This window comes from Falco rusticolus, chromosome 1 (genome assembly GCF_015220075.1).
Source record: "Falco rusticolus isolate bFalRus1 chromosome 1, bFalRus1.pri, whole genome shotgun sequence".
Lineage (NCBI taxonomy): Eukaryota > Metazoa > Chordata > Aves > Falconiformes > Falconidae > Falco > Falco rusticolus.
This window is the reverse complement of record NC_051187.1, coordinates 31,755,794-31,772,818: the sequence shown is the minus strand read 5'-3', so window position 1 is coordinate 31,772,818 and position 17,025 is coordinate 31,755,794. Positions and strand designations below refer to the sequence as shown.

Genomic DNA, 17,025 nt, shown 5'->3' with positions numbered 1-17,025 from the left:
ACTCTGGCCATCTTCTGCCCCTGTTTCCCTCTGCCTGCAGGTGACACCCGGCAGCTTCAGTCCCTCATACACTGGAATTTAACCGCTGTGAGCCCACGACGTCCCATCCTGGGGGCACAGCAGCCGCTGGGGGTGTCCCGGTCCTGGTGCTGAGGGTGGGCTCCAGGCTCTGCCCTGGTGCTTTGGGAAGCCCATGGGCTTCACCCTCTGCAGCTCAGGCACACGGTCCTGACTCCCGTTATCCCAGAGCAGAGCGGCTCAGGCTGAGATTAATGGATTGGGCTTGTGAAACAGCGTGCTGTTTCGGTGGGAAGTGTAGAAACCAGGATTTAACCCGCCAGTGGGCTGGGAAGAGGTTTACAGTGATTTTACCCTTAAATCACACCCTGGCACCAACCTGGTCCTCACCAAGAGCTCTGTGGCTCTGCTGGTGGCATCTTGTCCCGCTAGACCACCAGGGCACCTGGCGGACACGGGGAATGTGTGGCCCCTCGGAGCTCTGTGGGCACATGCAGATTATTGGGATTTTATTTAAGTTCTGACAATGAGGCTTCGCATTTGGTGCTGGTTCTGGTGCGGGGAGGGCTCAGCTCACGGGGAAACAGAAGCTGGTCTGTGTTTTCTCCTTAAAACCTGCGCTCCTGACCAAAAAGGGTCCGCTGAGCTCTCAGCAGATCTCCCACCTGCAGCTCCAGGCCCGAGCTGGTCCCTTCCACCATCAGCTGATTGCGTTGGTCTTAACTGGAGTCAGCTGAGACCAAAATGCCTGAATTAGCTGGAAACCCATGGGATAAAACTCCTGCTGCGGGTTCAGGGTTGTGGCTTTGCCGTCCTACTCCTGGGTGCTCAGCTGATCACTGCAAGTAGGGGGTTCAGGGTGATGGTTGAGGGATGGGGGTGGGTGATTTGTGCTGGGTCCCCATCGCCCCAAGGAGGGTCTGTGCACTTTGGGATGAGGTGCTGGAAAATTTTAGGTTCCCAGGAAAAGTTTTGGGCACTCTCCGGGAGGAAGCCTTTCCCAAGAAACGCAACTTGTTTCTAAGGAAACAAAGTCTCGAGGCTTTAGGAGCGCAGCAGTGGGGAGGTGTTTCTTTGTTAGGGGAGAATTAGAAGCAGCTGAGGTTTGCCCCAGCAGCGGGGTGGTACTGGTGGGTCCCTGAACCACCTGACAGCCCAGTTTGCTTGGGATGCTTCCCAAACTGGCTTGTGTTTGGAAAGCAGCAGGGAATTCGAAGGGAGAAGAGGCTTTCTGATAAAACAGGAGCCTGTGACTGGAGGCAGGTTAATCCAGGCCTGATCTCTAGCTCTTGCACTTTAGACCCCTGGACCCCCACCCCCTTATGCGGGACCCCTCCATGCCCCACAGCTCGGACCTCGGCAGAGGCACAAGACCGAATTCACGCCTCCCCTGGGTGCCCGCTCGCTTTGTCGGGTGGGGCTGATTAAAAAAAGTTTAAAAACAACACCAAAAAAAATTGAAACTCCGTCCGGCTCCGGCAGCTCCCGCCCAGGGACGTCTCGCAGCCAGCCTGAGCGGGGGAAGCTGGGAAACCGGGAAATGTCGGAGCGGGACCCCCCGGGGGCTGGGGCTGCGAGACCCCCCCGGAGCTATCCGGGCGCGGCGGGGCCGGGGGAGGCGGGGCCGGGCCGGGCCGGGGGCGGCCCTGCAGCACCGGGGCAGGCGCAGGGCGGCGGGCGCAGCCGGGACGCGCACGGTACCGGGTACCGGGGCCCGGGGCGGGGGGGAAGGTGGCTTGGCCCGGTGAGCGCCGGCCCGGGGGAGGGGGGGCGCGCCACGTCCTTCCCCTCGGGGGTCCCGCCCGGGTGCGGGGAGGCCGGGCAGCCCCATCCCCCGGCGGCGGCTGCGGGCGCCAGCGAGCCCCGGGCCCGTCCCGCTGCGGCCGGGGGGCTGCACACGGAGGGGGCGGCGCTCCGGGGGCTCCGCTCGGCGCCCGGGAGCGGCGGGGGGAAGGTGCTGGCGCTGTGCCCCAGCGGGGGGCTATCTCCATCCCCGACGAGGTCCATGTCCCCTCCAGTAGCCACCGGAGCGGGTCCCAGCGTGGCCCCCCAGCACCCCGCGGCCAAGGAGCCCTCCGGCCAGGCCCACGGCAGCTCCAGCGGGCCAAGAGCTGTGCTGAGCTCCCCGGGTGGCTTTGGCCAAGGACGGATGCACAGACAGCCGGGATGGGATGGGGACGTGGCCGCCGGTGGCCAGAGTGGTTCTCGGCAGGGTTGGCGGCCAGGGAGTCTGGCCAGGTTGCCCAGAGAGGAAGAGCAAGCTGGTGGGGCTGCAAGGGTGCAGATGGAGCCCCTCCTGCCACTGTTCTCCGTGCCGAGCTTCAACTGGGATCATCTGCAGGTTTGGGATGGCTCCTGGCCCTCGCTGGGTGCCTGCGGGGATGGGACAGGATGGCCAAGGGTGAGGTCAGCTCTAGGGGACACAGGGAGGGATTGGGGGAGGACAGCATCGCCCGCCGGCCAGGCTGGGTGCAGGCATCACCTGCTTGGTTAGCCTGCAGAGGCTGAAATAAGGGGGGCCGCTGATGTTAACGAAGGGAAATGGTGGCTGCTCTTCAGCTTGGTGGCCTGGCTGGAGGGCGAGGGTGCCCGTTAGCCTGGGGGCAGCTGGGCTGCAGCTGCAGCCACCTGCAGGGACAGGGCAGCGCTGGGAGCGCAGCGGAGGGTTCATCTCAAACCCACCAAAAGCAGCCTGCCCCAGCGTGGAGGGGATGAGGGACAAAGGGGAGGGCATCACCTGCTTCCAGCTTTTGCCCAATACAACCTCCATCGATCAGTGTCTAACAGCTTTTTCCATGTGTCCGGAAACACAATGGCTCTTTCCAACAGAAATCAGCAGCTGCCTCCTCTCACATCACGAGATGCGAGATAAGGGCTGGTGTGTTTTTTTTCTCCTGTAATCGATGCTTTGTTTTGAGATGTTTGGAAATACCTCGCGAGGAAGTTCCTCCTTTTAGAGCAGCACCACAGGGTGCAGACAGCACCGAGGAGGCTGGTGGGGGCTCCTTGTCACACCACACCGTGGGAGGTGATGTAAAACAAGCAGCACCACCATTAAGCAATTTCCCGTCAGCAGGGCCCATCCACACTGGCCGTCTCATCTGAACGAAGCGTCACTGTCACGCTTGCTGCGGGGGACCGAGGGAGATTTGGCATTTTTGGTCAGCCTGCAGAGGAGTGGTGACACTTTGCTCTTGTCCTGCAGACATTGGCAAGGTGATGCCAGCTTGATCCAGAGTCATGTCCAGGTACCTGAAGCACTTCACAGTGGTGGGCGATGACCCCGTGCAGTGGAGCAATGACTATCAGAAATGGGAGGAGGAGGAGGAGGTGGCTGGGGAGAATGGGGAGAAGCAGCCAGATTCGGAGATCAAGCTGGAGCCCACCAGGAGCCGCATCTCCTTCCAGGACATGATGAAAAAGCTCTTCAGTTCCCACAGGTTTCAGGTGAGGCAGAATGAACCCAGGCTAAAGGGAGATGGGAGTGAGATTTGGCCAAAAGCGCCTGTGACAGCCAAGCTGATGTGGGATGGAGCTGAAGGCGGGCTGGGAGCAGCACCAAGCTCACGAGCTGAGCTGTCCTGTCAGAAACAAGCCGATCGGCAGCAGGTGCAGGTGTTTCCTGAGCGGCGACAAGGCTCGGTGCACGCTTCTTGCGGCACCAGCAGAGGCATGTGCACTCCAGAAGACCCCCCCCATGCCAAGCGGTGGGAAGTGGCTGGGTTTGGTGGGGAGCCAGGCGGTTTCGTGTGGGTGAGACTTTGCAGAAATAACCCACTAACCAGGGGCTGCGGGGGTGGGAGTCCTGGATGGGAGCAACAGAAAGCTCCATGAAATAAAACCAGCTGAACTGGGGGTGCAGGGCATTGGGGCACATTTAGCTGAAGGTCACATCGGCTCCTCTTGCTGATCTGTCTGTGCTGGGAGGGTGTTCATGTTGGTTCTTCTCTCTGACAGATCCTGGTTGTTTGCTTGGTCATCCTGGATGCCTTGTTGGTTCTGGGGGAATTGCTTATGGACCTGAAAATCATCCATCCGGACAAATATAATATAACCCCAAAGGTAAAATGCAGAGAAATGTCAACACAAAGTGTGATTTCCCTCTCTGGTGGTTCAAAGCCTGCTGGGTAGGATGACTGGGCAAGGCAGGACCTGGACCTTCAGCCTTGCCGCGCTGGCACTTGCAGGCATACGAAGGTCTTGCAGGGACTTGTGTGACAGCCCCGCAGCATGGGGGGCCAGCCTGGCCTGGCTCGTGCCAGGCTGTGCAGCAGCTTGGTGTTTCCTTGGGCTGTGGCAGAGCTGAATCATGTTCTCCACGCTTCTCCTGGTTGTCTTCACCCCTCGTGATCTGGCTTACCTGAAGCCGCTGGCTGCCACACGCTTGCTTTGCTTGTCCTTCAGAGCAGGATAATCCCTGTAGAGCCAAATCCGACGTGCCCTTGAGCGGTGGAGGTTCTCCAGCCCTGCCCTGCTCATGTGCACACAGGAGGGTTCCCTGGCCCTAAACTTGCACTGTCTTTTTCCAGGTTTTCCATTACCTCTCCCTTTCCATTTTAACCATCTTCCTGGTTGAGGTGGGGTTTAAAGTCTTTGTCTACCGCTGGGAGTTCTTCCACCACAAGTTTGAAGTGCTGGACGGGATCGTCGTCGTCGTGTCATTCATCCTCGACGTTGTCCTCATTTTCCGGGAGCATGAGTTTGAAGCTGTCGGGCTCCTGATACTCCTGCGGCTGTGGCGGGTGGCCAGGATTATCAATGGTAGGTGTGCATGGCCAGTCAGGAGCTCTCCCTGGTGCATGGGCTGGATTCACTGACCTTGCCTGAATTATCTGGGATCGTGTCTTTGTCCCCTTCTCAAAGCCAACTGTGAGACCCCAGGGTCTTGCTCTTCCAGTGAACATGGAGTTTCACCCATGCGGTTTTCATTGCTGGAGTGTGGCCTTAATTAGGCTGTAATTTCTTTGGAGCAGCAATAATCTGCTGCTTGTGTTGGTATAATGCGTGGGTGATGGGGGCATGGTAGCTGGCCCGGGCTAGTGGAGATGCCCAGCTTTAGCACAGCAGTATCAGGCATGTTCCCCTAAAAACAACCCATAATCTGTTCTTGCATCCCTCTCTCCTGGAGGGAGATGGCTCCCATCTGAAGTTTGCATTGGAGGATCCTTTAGACAATGTTTTAACAGGGGAACAGAGTAAAAATCTGCCTTCCTGAATCTACTTCTATAGCAGAGTAGGTTTTACTGCTCTGATATTCTGCTGTGACTCCATCATCTCCTCCAGGGATGCTGCAGAGGATGTCATGATCTCACTCTGGATCTTTCTTGCTTGAATTCAAAGGGTTTGCTATAAAAAGAGGAATACAGAATGTCCCCAAGTCAGTCTTCACTGACTGCTGTGGTAATTGTAGCTGTTGCAAATGGTTGTAAATTCAGACACTTCTGAAGAAAGCGTAGCTGGAAACATTTTCTTCCTTCTTGGGGAAAGAATTTTGGAATTGAAAAAAATGTGGCAATGAGATTATCCCCAATTTTGGTGGATATCCTGCAGTTTTGGTGGGTGCTCTGTGCTTGATGCAGCTCCATGTCTTGTTAGTTGGGATAAAAGGAAAGGATAGCTGGGACCATGTCCATCACCTGCAGCCCCTGGCTGCCATTTTGATGGCAGCAGTGGCCAGGAAGAGGGAAGATACGAGAGCAGCTTGTGGCTCTCTAGTTCGGAGTGAAAGTCAGAGAGAAACTGGATTCATGTGCAGCTGCGTGAGCCACGGGAACTTCAGTGCTGTACAGCAGAAAACCAGTTTTGCTTTTACAAGTAAATCTCCTTATTCCTGGGTGCTCCTGGTTTTCCCCCTAAGCTTTTCACCAAACAACGACAAAGGGGACAAAGAAAAGCTGCCCCAAGCCGCGGGTATTGTGTCTCACTGAGGCATGGTTCACTGCCTTCCGTCACTGTTGATTGATAGGGACCGGGTTTCAGGCAGGTGGGGACCGCCTGATGTTATCAATGCAAATAAGCAGCATCGCTGCTTTGTCTCCAGAGAAATGAACCCCCAAACCCCAAGGCTGCTGCCTGCAGTGCTAGAAGCACAGGCACGCATCAGTGCCTGCCTTTGTGCACATCATTCTGTCGGCAGCTGGAGCAGAGCTCTGTTGGGTAGGAAGAACGTGATGTTCTCGATGCTCTTGTCAAGCTACACACACAAAAAAACCCCCAAAAAAAACAGTGCGGGGGAAAAAAAAAGCCTTTACTGTGAGTGCTGGGTTCACATATAATAACCTAACAATATTTCAGTGGAGAAGTGACACCTCTGCTGTAAGGAGACACTGCGTGCCCTTGCTGCAGCTGCACGAGGTAAAGCCTAAGCCTTACGGACCAGATGATGTGCCCTGTCCTGTTCCACCGGGCCGGAGCGATCGGCCATGGGGGTGGACGAGCCCTGTGCCTGCTGTTAAGAGCAAGGCTCCCGACTACATGAAACTGGTTAAAACACAGCCCCTTGTGACAACAAAGTGGCTGGTTACACCCTTACACCACCCCCAGGCTCTGCCAAGGGAGTGAATTCAAATTCAGGATTTGAATGACGGTCTGACTGATTAATTCAGCTCCGAAGCCAGACTGCCTCTTCTCAGCAGAGTATTGGTATCCAGATCCCTGGGGTGGCTAATTTAAAACCCTCCTCATTAAGAAAAGCACTTGGGAAGGGTGGTGGAAGAGGACAGAACCAGAGCTCAAGAGGAACACGTTTAACTGCTCAAATACAGAGCCTGTGTACTGTTAACCTCCTGCTCGTGGCTGTCTTGCATTGTAAAACGAATCCACTGTGAATTGTTTCACAGGAATCATTTTATCGGTAAAGACCCGCTCTGAACAACAAGTGTCCAAGCTAAAGCAAGCAAACCTGAAACTTGCGACAAAGGTTGAACAACTGGAACACAGCTGTGTAGAAAAGGTAAGAAAACACTTGTAATTTAAACAAGGTTTACCTGCTGGCTGCCCCCCAGGACAAGCTGGCCTGGGATCCCTTTTGCAAGGTTGCCACTGCCGGCTTGGTTTCCTCATCAGAAAGTTGTGGGGTAAGCTGGGCTGAGGAACCACAAGCCCTGCTGCTCCTGCCTGCGCTTCCCTTAGCTGCCTCTCTTGCCAAGGAACGACAGCTACCTCTGTCCTACTTTAGCCAGGTTGTCCTGTTTTACTGCAGCATGAGATAGATTACAGCAGCGGGAAGATCTGTGAGAACCTGGGAAAGTATTTTAAGGTAAGAGCTATATTAATGATTTGACTTTTGTCTCCTACAGGAACAAGAAATTGAGAGGCTTAACAATATATTAAAGCAGCATGGACTCATCAGTGAGCCAAAATAGGAGGCCGGTTTTCCAAGGTGGGAAGTTTGCCCTGGAGAGTGCAGTGTTGAAATCTATCAGTTTGACCTGAAAGGTTTTCCTGTCTCTTTGCTTTCTCTTGTATAGTGTTGTCTATAAACATTTTCTATTTGACCACACTTTGATTAGATCTTGGGATTGCAAAAATAGTTTTATTGGAAAATTAATCATGCATACTCCCTGTAAACATTGATCTCACAAGACCTTTCTTGTACAGCTGTACAGTCACGCAAAATAATTTAATAAAGACACACTTTTGCAAGCTATACATCCACAAAAGTACCACTTATTTTAAATAATTTCATTTTTCTATGATAATGTTCTTTGTTTGCAACACCCTGTAGAAACTTGCAGTTCAAATGAGAAGAACTCAGGCCAAAAAGGTCATTTCTTCTCCACAAGTTGACTGTTCATCATTAGTAAATCTCTTCTTTGCCAACCATTCTTTTCATATTGTTGGTAGTTTCCTCATTTCTGTTGCTGCTTGTGCCACTTTTATTTATATAACATTCACTTCAAAAATACCAACATACCACTCCTTTAGTTGACAATTGAGTCGGCACCAAAATAGAGGCAAACATGTGCCATCTTACATCAAACAATGCCTTGTTCTCAGCAGCAGATTCGAGTTCTGATACTGCTTTCTCTCATCTCTTCCATTTTAAGTGTTCATTTGCAGCCCACTGGGCTATGAAATTTTTGTTTCCACAGCTCATAAATCAATACAATGAAAGAAATAGAATATGTAAGAACAGATGCAGGTGAGTGGACTGCTGGGGACAGTTAAGACTCCAGAAAAGCCATTAGAAATTCTGTACTAAAAGAACCAGGGTGGTGTCTGACACAATGGGAACTTTTCCAGGTATTGGAAGGTCCCTGTGGATAGACTATTTTACAGCTGAAGAGTGAGATTCAGTAAGTGGGAATTTTGAAAGGTGTTGACTGTAGTAGGTGTCTCCAATTGATTTCAGCCACAGTCAGCTGGAAGGGTCATTGAACTTTTCTGAAAGTTTAACTTAACTGGATTTTTAAAGAAAAGTAATTAACGAATGGCTTGAAAAAAAAGCTAGTTTATTCATCTACAAAAATAGAGAAAGCAGAGGCCTTATTTAATAGCACGATTACTTTAATTAACAGTTTAGCTCCGCTGTTCACAGATAACGAAGCCTACTTTCCTTTGGAGCTGTACTGTGTCCCTGTGCTCTTCCCTTCCCCCCCTGCCTCCACACTGCTAGGCAGGTAGCTCAGAGTAGCGCTGCTTCCGAGCATCCATGGGAGGCTGGTGGCTGTACCTGTGCTGACTGGCCAGCCAGAGCTACCATCTAGTTCATACTGTAACCTTTTTTCCTCTTGGGAGAGGTATAATTGGGAACTTTCCACTTTATGTGTGTTTAGGAGTGTGTGTGTCTGCCCTAAAGCTTCTGAGAACCCTCACAAGGGCTCACCCCTTCTCTCTTGGCCAATTTTAACCCAGTGCATCTACAACTTAAACTGATGGCCGATCACAGTGACTAGATAAATCTCACTGCTTTAGGAAATGGACTAAAAGGCAGAAATATAGCTTCTTTTTTAATGCATACTTACCTTAGACAAATGGAAAGAAAAAATCAAAGGGTAACTTGACATTAATGGTGGGCCAAGCTTTATAGCCTGGCTCTGCAGGTGAAGAAATATCAGTGAAAACAACAGAACTTGTTATAGGAATAGTCTTTTCCCTTCCTGAGGGAAGCTGCAATGAAAATACAAATGGTCATTAGCTTCAGTCTTCTCTTTATAGGACACATGTATATTCCTTTGTTTGGCCTGGGTAATATTTTCAGTTATTTGTAAAAAGTGGTGTTTTCTTTATATGCAGTTCCATGTTTCTTTTCATGGGTGATGTACAGATTTTTATTGAAGTGTGTTTTGGCAAGCTGCCCACTGTTGTGTTTGAGTTGGAACAGAAACTGTTTGGTGTAATACACTCTAATATGAAGTGCTACCTTTATCTAAAGAGATTAACTGCATCTCTGTCAAGCCATTCTTTTTATCTTAAATCCTGTAATATGATTACATACCTGCTTCAATGTGGTGGTAGTGATTGTAGCTGTAACGTTCACTATTCTGGCTTGTGGATTGACTAGGGATCCATATTTAGTCCACTTCACTTCTATTTCAAGCGATACTGGTATTTGGCATGAGCTCTGAAAAGTGTTACAAATTCTCTCACTGTCTGACTTATAAAGAAGCAACCACATTAATTATTCATCATATTAAACTAGCAGAATGCCCCCAGAAAGCTTGCTCCAGGAGGTTACCAGAGCAACTACACCATACTTGTGCCCTGGACTGTGCTGCAGCACAGGTGCTCGCAGCCTTGGCTCAGGGGTGTCCCTACAGTTCCTTCACAGGTGACAAACTGACTCTGTAACTGCACTTCAGGCAGGACTTTGGCTCTTGGTGATAGTGCTGAGGTGGCTCTTTTTAGGAGGAAGACTTATTTAATAATATCACTGGGATAGTAGAAAATCCTTAACTCTGCCACGGCAGAATTTTGAAGCCTACAATCTTAAATATTTTTAGGTATTTCTTCTTGAACTGTGAAGTTTCTAAATCATTCACTGTTCAGTTGCAAAAGCATGCAAGAAACCTATATACAAGCTGTCATTGAGGGGGTGCTGTCATTCAGCTACTGCCAAGCAGCACTGCCTACTGCCAGCAGCAGGGACTGTGCTGCATCAGCAGGAAAAGGGACTCGTACAGAAAATGCTAAGGCTAAATGTAGTGTTTGGGTCACCTGAGTATACTGTGTCTGTGCTTTAAAGGATTCTTGCTTTCTTACTCTAATCTGGCATAAGAGCACCAAGAAGAAACTCTAATTCTGTTGCTTCACTCTTGATCTTTTCTTTCTTACCTATTTTTTTATTTTTTTATCTTTACTATATTTAACTTTATCTGTTACCTATTTAATCTGTTTATCTATTACTTTATTGCGCTTCATCCCATCTGAAGAACAAGACTCTAAACTGTGGCTAGAACTCATTTTGTACCTAACACGCTGTCCTGATCCATAACTGAGGTGCCTGGGCACCAGCTTCATTAAAAGTAAACCCCGTCTTCTACAGCAGGAATGAAACTCCTCATTTCTGAACATTCCAGGAGGACTTCCCTCCAATTTGTTTCTGCATTTATTTTCCCTGTATGTCTGAGAAGCCTAAGCTGATGCTGCAGTACAGGTACAGATCTTGGGAGGGAGGACAGCAAGAGTGAAGGGGTGGTGGTAGTGGTGTAACTTTCACCTGTTCTGAGGTGTGGAGATGAGTTATCGGCACCCAGTCGAGCACATCCTGGGCTTGAGAATTTCCAAATGAGGCCACATATTCAGGGAAGCTCTGTCCCTTCAGTAAATCTAGGAGGGTTTGAGCCAAAGGCTGGCATTTCATAGTTGCTGTAATTCTTCCAGGAAGAAAAAAAAAATAAAAAAGGTAAGTTAAAGCAAAATCCATCAATTTGGCACAGTAGTAATTTCTCCTTGCTCTCATACACTGTACAAGCCTTCTGGCTACAGTTGCTAATTTACACAATCTTTTCAAGAGAAAGACCATCGTTAATTAAATGACATTTTTTATAATTAAATGCTCCACTCGCAATACTCCTACAGATGTATACCTGAACAGATCCTAATGGAAAGGGTTGTCAGAGGATTAAAAACACTAAATAAATAAATAACAAAAAAAGAAATACCTTCTTACCGTAACTTACAGCCTGATATCATGTTATAACCAAATAATATTGGGATTCTGGCTCCCTGTGCTGCCAGACAGTCCTGGTGGGATGTACTTTGCAGAATGGTAAGTTGACCATATTTGTTCATGTTCTGAATGATGCCAGATGTAACACACAGTTAAAGGCAAATTCAATACTTGATATACATCATGAAGAAAGAATCCTTAATCATATCTTTAAAATATATCTGAAAATGCTGTAATAGCTCAAGACTCTTCTTAGATTGTGAAGAGCACTACAGTGTACAATGAAGATCTAAATCTATCTCACTAAAAAATCCCAGGAGACTGCAGTCAGAACTGAGTCATTCGCTCCTTCTAAAACATAGCCAAGAAACCACACTTTTACTTTTGGTAAAGAACCGATAATATTTTATAGATTTGTTTGTGAAGATGGACCAGAACAAGTGCTGCAAACAACATTTCAACAGGGAAAGGATATCCTTGTGGCCGGAAGCCCGCTCTTATAGGCAGTCCAACAACATAACCAGGATTACCACTGAGGGGAACTGGCTTTGTATTGACCTGCAGTGCAAACATACAGTATTAGTTCTTATCCAGTGCTGAAACGTCTGGGAAACACAGAAATATTTCTGTTACTTTAGGATTATTAACCGCCTTGAACAATGACAGTAGTAAGGCTGCTTTGTAAGATTGGAACAGTTTTCTAACATTGGGGCAAGCTTTGCTTTCACTGGATGCAGTTGTACAGAGTCACAAGATGAGTCTTCTAAACATGACAAACAGACTTTGGAGGCCTTTACTGCCCGGTTCTGAAATGCTGCCTCATTTGTGTATCCAGGGCAAGTTATATTTTACCTTACTGCTAACAATTGTTCCAATTCAAGTTTAATAAGTTTTGTAATTAAATGTCTTTCAACAAGTCATCTGTAACATCTCTAGCAGTTACCTGAGTAAAGCTGATTTCAAAGCTCTGCTGTATTGAAAGTACTTCTTTGTTAATTACCCCCAAAACAAAAGAAGCAGCTGCTTCTATTATTTCTCCTGTGTCTGTGTATGTAATGTGATAGCTCACCTGAAAATTAAACATTTTAGATATTAATTAGAGCAAATACATAAGAGTATGAAACTAGAAAATAGGAATTTAAAATTATGCAAATGTTGTTTTCTTTCTTCCTTGCTTAAGAAACATTTAACTACATAGTAGAGATATACTATATCCTCTGGAGGCTGGAGCCTCTTCAAAACTGACTTCTTGATACATCTCTTCTGCTCATCTACTTAAGATTAAAAGGTGAGGTGATGTGCACCATGTACGCCTTTGTCTCTGCCATCACTGTGCCTGAAGTCATCTTCTCCCAAGCATAATGCAGATTCTAAACTCATGCTATTATTTTCTGTTATGTCACAGAAACACAGTAATCATAGCAAAGGGTTTCATCCTGTCTCCATGTTACCTTGCATATAGCTATTATTTTGTTGCAAAACACTCTGTTTTATCCCAAAGTCAGTGTTTTTCCTGTCACGTTTGCTTTGGAGTTGTCACAGTATATGGAAACTGTGCAAGGCCTTTCTCACATCTTTGCAATTTGTGAATCAGAAGTGATTTGATGCATACATGCTTTCCATCACACATGAGGAGGAAAAGAACTCTCATACGTACCCCGTGAACTATATTTATGCATAGTTCATCCGAAATCATAGGGAGCCTGAGGGCATCGCTACTATTAAGTAAAGTCCGCATTCCATTCAGAGACTGGACAACTATGGACTGGACAGTAATATTAACCTGAAAAAAACAATGTCATTTCTGAATATTGTGTATAATTATTTCTGGCTTTTTCTGCATTATTATATTTGTGACCCTTCCGGGTTCTGCCCCACAGAAACAGCAGTCAATAATCCTCTGAACAACTACTATGTCACATGTATTGTTACATGTATTGCTGAAGTTCAACAAAAGGTTAAATTTTAAAGTAACTAGACAGTTATTTCCAGAGAGAGAGTTTTATATGAGGGGAATGTATGCAGTATAAACATGTGCAGGTAGCATATTATCTTGGAGTTGTTACGTAGCATTACTGATAGCAAACAGCAAACAATAGCATTTTTTTACTGGAAAGATTATGGATAAAGTCCCTGTTCTGATGAACTCAGTGAAAAACTCCCAGTGACTATAACTAAGAATTTTGCTCCCAGCTCTTCCAACTAAGTTAGACAGATACTTACCATGTGACTTGATTTGGGCACCTAGAGAAGAAGAAAAGCACAAATTCAAACAATAGTAAAGGTTATGACCTATTACAAGTAGAAGTCAAGTAAAGCAGTTAAGGCTCAACTTGCTTTGCCTATTTATCATTCCAATAACATTACATTGTGGAAGTGATTGGATATACAGCACAGTATCCACGTAGTGTGAAAACACCTGCTGCTCTTTGTGGCTAGTAGGCAAAATCTTAAAGTCCAGTTATCTTCCTCTAACAGTAACTGCAGATTCTTACTGATTTCCATCAGTTTTCCATCAGGCGTAGCTTCAATTACATTCCAAATAAATACACAACGCATTTAGTAAGTAGTAGATGAATCTAGTGTTTCCCTTGGACACTCTATTTGCAACTCAGAACTAAGAAGAAACACTGGAAAAGTTTACTTGCATCAGAAAGGTGGCCTGAAAAAGGCATCTCAGCATGGCATCAGTGTTACAGTGCATCGTAGCGTTTAACCTACTGAGGGCGTCAGAGAACATGGTTCCTATTGCAGATCTGTGCAAAACCACCTCTAACTATTCAAAGTCTGACAGACTGCTAGTACCCAAAGAAATGAAGAGCTTTTGTTGTCCTGTTCTGACAGTACTGAGTTCACAGTTTCAAGGTCTCAAAACAAATAAGAAGCAAGTACCCTTGTTATACAGCATGTGGCCATGCACACGTGCACAGCTGCCCCACTGAAAAAGTTCCATCCAATTTTCATGAGAAGGCAGAAATGTCAGACCAAGGTCATCAATCAGGCCTGCAACATACTCACACAGAGCACCATCTTGTCAAAAGTTTTATTTTTGTGACTTCCCAATGAGTGTTCAATCCACAATCTTCGGGAAGGGACCAAAAACTGGATTCTGACCCTGAAGCAAGTTCTGCAGAATTATGACGGGATACAGAGACCAGTCTGCTCATCTAATGTCACAGCAGAGAACACACTCCTATGAGCTGGAGACCTGAAGGTGATGCAGGTAAAGTCTGTCACACACTGACACACGTTTATATCAACATCCTGAGGTACAGCTCAGCCATCAGAATTAGCTGTATGAAGAGAAGTGCTTGTAAAGATTAGACTCGCCCTTCAGAGAAGCATACTGTTTCTGACTAAGGCAGAGGGAATGATCACTGCTCCCCAAATTCTATTTATCTGTGATTGGGGTGACTGATCGCGTCAGTCACTGGCAGACAGCACTCCAGCCTCACCGCTGCCTCCCACTGACTCATCTTCCCACCAGTCAGGGAGGGAAGCAGGGACAAGCAGCAGCATGTTGCTTTGGCAGCTACACAGTACATGCTACCCATGGCATAAAGCATCACACAATGAGTATCTTTGTAGAGGCTTCCAAGCGTCCCCAATGCCCCTTGGATCTGCTGGACAGGCCAGGGGAGAGAGCAGAGATTAACTGCAACAATTATCCAGACCTTCGTATCACTCAAGTTGCCCAGCCTGGCAGTATGGGCTTATAATGATGGGATTCTCTGGAAGAACTGGTGTACCAGTCCTCTCTCAGGGGGCTCCCAGCAAGCCTCCCTGGGTTAACATTTCACCATATCTTTTGCTGCCAACTCCACCCACTGCACTGGAAGGGATCCCTGCTCTGCCCTAGGACCACCCTGACCCCAGTATCAAGGCACTTTTCTATTGTCACATTCCATCCTGAGCTCCCTTTGGGAAAGGGAGCTTCCTACAGACAACCTCTGGCATCTATCTATTCAGCCTTCTCCAGCTCTTGCACCTGATCTTTCCTGAATGTCCTATGTACTTTGAACAGAAAGCTGACCTCTCCTAAGCTAGGCCATTGTAACTGGCAAGCAGCACGTGGGTAACGTGTTATGTACTGTTCTAGTGAAAAAGGGGAATTAATCTTTTAATTCAAAAACATTCAGCGGCTTGGAGCCTGTCCTGAGGCACACCTTTTCTGGTTCTGCAGTTACCAAGATGTCTAGTTTTGGGTGCACATGGAAACACTCAAAACCCTTCTGAGGCAGTTTTCTCTACCTCTTCCACAGCAGGACAATCAAAAGCTAATATTCCTGAGCAGCCCTTTGCGGGTTTCAATGACAAGGAAAATGATCCCACCTGTGAGAATGAACTACTTAGTGGGCTTTCCTTTCATGTTGATAGCTTTGGAATCTGTGAGACTGGAAGAGGTCTTTAATCAGTCACTCACGGGCGAGTACTAATGAAACTAATTTAAATAATCACATTAATTAAAAACATTTTAATGGTGGAGAGAATCCTGCTTCTTGATGACCTTCAGCTTCTGAAAGAAGCCATCAGGTTAAGGTACTATGTATTTCAGTTTCAATTTTGCATGCATGATTTCTTTGTCTTCCTGAATATCTGTAAAGAGGATTTATTTATATTTAAGACATCCTCCAGTTAAAAAAGGAATGAAAAAGTATGTTTAGTTGTGAAAAAAACCACAGTGGATTTGGTAGTAGGCTGGATAAAACCAAATTTGCTCTTAGTGGGGTAAAAGGTCATGCTCTTTGAGGAGTGTACGGAAATCTTAGCATTTGCGTGTAACACCTCACTATTAAAACCTGATGCTTCTAAGAAAGGTATAGATAGGCAGAGGATTAAACCTTACAGGTTTTTCTTTAAGTACAAAGGTTTACCAACTCTTTAAAACCCAGACTTCTTATGCACTCTGTTAACAAGCTTCTTGGAAAAGCTTGAACATGCACAAAAGCATAGAAGTGCTGCCACTGTGGTAAGTGCTAGCTCAGTGACACACACTTCTCTCTTACAGAGTATTATTTTTGTTGGCTAAGCAGAAAACAGTAAATGCTTCTGTTACCAAAGCTTGAAGCAAAAACATTTCCAAAGGCTTTCTATACAAAAGTCTGTTGCACAGGGAGATGTTTTTCCCCAACCCACAATTTAAAAATCCAAATAAAACACCATATCCTTTAATAAATACAAGTTACTTAATTTTGTAGATGCAAAAAGATATGTAATATCAATGGTCAGCTATATGACTGTTTCAAACCATACTTACTGCTAAAATGCTGGAGCTGATGTAGAACAGCATGCTAACTGCTTGAATGTTGTCACATTTTTCCACACTTACTGATCTAGTGCATTTTGTAGCCTGGTTTACTAAAAATCCTGTAAAAAAAGTCACAAAGTATTACTGAAGGAAAGTAAAGTCTAACTGTGAAAAGTAGAAATAAGAAACAATATAAGAACCTCAAGTATAAGCAAAAGTAAAATTAAACATAATAACTATTGCAGATAAGGTGTTACATAAGCTATAGAATGACACTTAAGTTCTCCAGAAATGCTATGAGACAAAATATTACTTCTTAACAATAGAAGCTTAATAAAAGCTAGAAGATTTATTACTTCATTTTTGAGATCTCATAAGATTTTTTTCTTTCACCAGAGACTTCAGTTTTCCTATGGTCATCATCACGATTTTTATGATACCATATTTAATAATAACAGTGAGGTTTGGAAAATGCAGGTGTGTGGGTTTGGCTGCTTCCCCCCCCCACCTCCCCACCAATGTTCAGGAAACCTTGTGAAAGGTTATAACATAGAGCTCAAGCCTGCAGCCAAAGGGACATCTTACAAAGGCTGTCTGCTTAGGTCTTGCTTTGTGTCATACCCTCTTCGCTCATGGTGACACCTTT

General features: G+C 46.7%; 2 protein-coding genes across 6 annotated transcripts in view; one reads left to right on the top strand and one right to left on the bottom strand.

Moving 5' to 3' along the window:
* Positions 1-1,652: 1,652 nt before the first annotated feature.
* On the top strand, positions 1,653-7,666 carry HVCN1 (hydrogen voltage gated channel 1). Of its 3 annotated transcripts, none has more exons than XM_037375533.1 (6): positions 1,653-1,715; positions 3,224-3,465; positions 3,976-4,080; positions 4,548-4,779; positions 6,858-6,970; positions 7,317-7,666. In XM_037375533.1, the coding sequence occupies exons 2-6, from the start codon at positions 3,259-3,261 to the stop codon at positions 7,380-7,382; spliced, it is 723 nt and encodes a 240-aa protein (XP_037231430.1). In that variant the 5' UTR covers positions 1,653-1,715; positions 3,224-3,258; the 3' UTR covers positions 7,383-7,666. The 3 variants fall into 3 exon arrangements, with proteins under 3 accessions (XP_037231430.1, XP_037231432.1, XP_037231431.1); XM_037375535.1 differs by lacking the exon at positions 1,653-1,715 and adding an exon at positions 1,939-2,359; XM_037375534.1 differs by lacking the exon at positions 1,653-1,715 and having other exon boundaries at positions 2,455-3,465.
* The window catches only part of TCTN1 (tectonic family member 1), a 15,279-nt gene continuing 5,786 nt past the window's right edge, over positions 7,533-17,025 (bottom strand). Inside the window, exons 6-15 of one of the 3 annotated variants that reach the window (XM_037375531.1) lie at positions 16,389-16,498; positions 13,355-13,375; positions 12,789-12,914; positions 12,075-12,200; positions 11,607-11,689; positions 11,132-11,272; positions 10,679-10,835; positions 9,458-9,583; positions 8,985-9,129; positions 7,533-8,479 (exon numbers count right to left, since the gene is read on the bottom strand). In XM_037375531.1, the coding sequence (XP_037231428.1) occupies positions 8,986-9,129; positions 9,458-9,583; positions 10,679-10,835; positions 11,132-11,272; positions 11,607-11,689; positions 12,075-12,200; positions 12,789-12,914; positions 13,355-13,375; positions 16,389-16,498 (1,034 nt within the window). In that variant the 3' untranslated portion in view covers positions 7,533-8,479; position 8,985. Of the gene's footprint in view, positions 8,480-8,962; positions 9,130-9,457; positions 9,584-10,678; positions 10,836-11,131; positions 11,273-11,606; positions 11,690-12,074; positions 12,201-12,788; positions 12,915-13,354; positions 13,376-16,388; positions 16,499-17,025 lie in introns of those variants that run through there. The other 2 variants (XM_037375532.1, XM_037375530.1) reach the window with 2 other exon arrangements.

Bases quoted from the DNA above. Each gene is read 5' to 3' on its own strand.
- HVCN1 (XM_037375533.1), top strand. From the start codon at position 3,259: ATGTCCAGGTACCTGAAGCACTTCACAGTGGTGGGCGATGACCCCGTG. The intron at 4,081-4,547 runs GTAAAATGCAGA...GTCTTTTTCCAG, and splicing joins AATATAATATAACCCCAAAG to GTTTTCCATTACCTCTCCCT. The intron at 4,780-6,857 runs GTAGGTGTGCAT...ATTGTTTCACAG, and splicing joins GGTGGCCAGGATTATCAATG to GAATCATTTTATCGGTAAAG.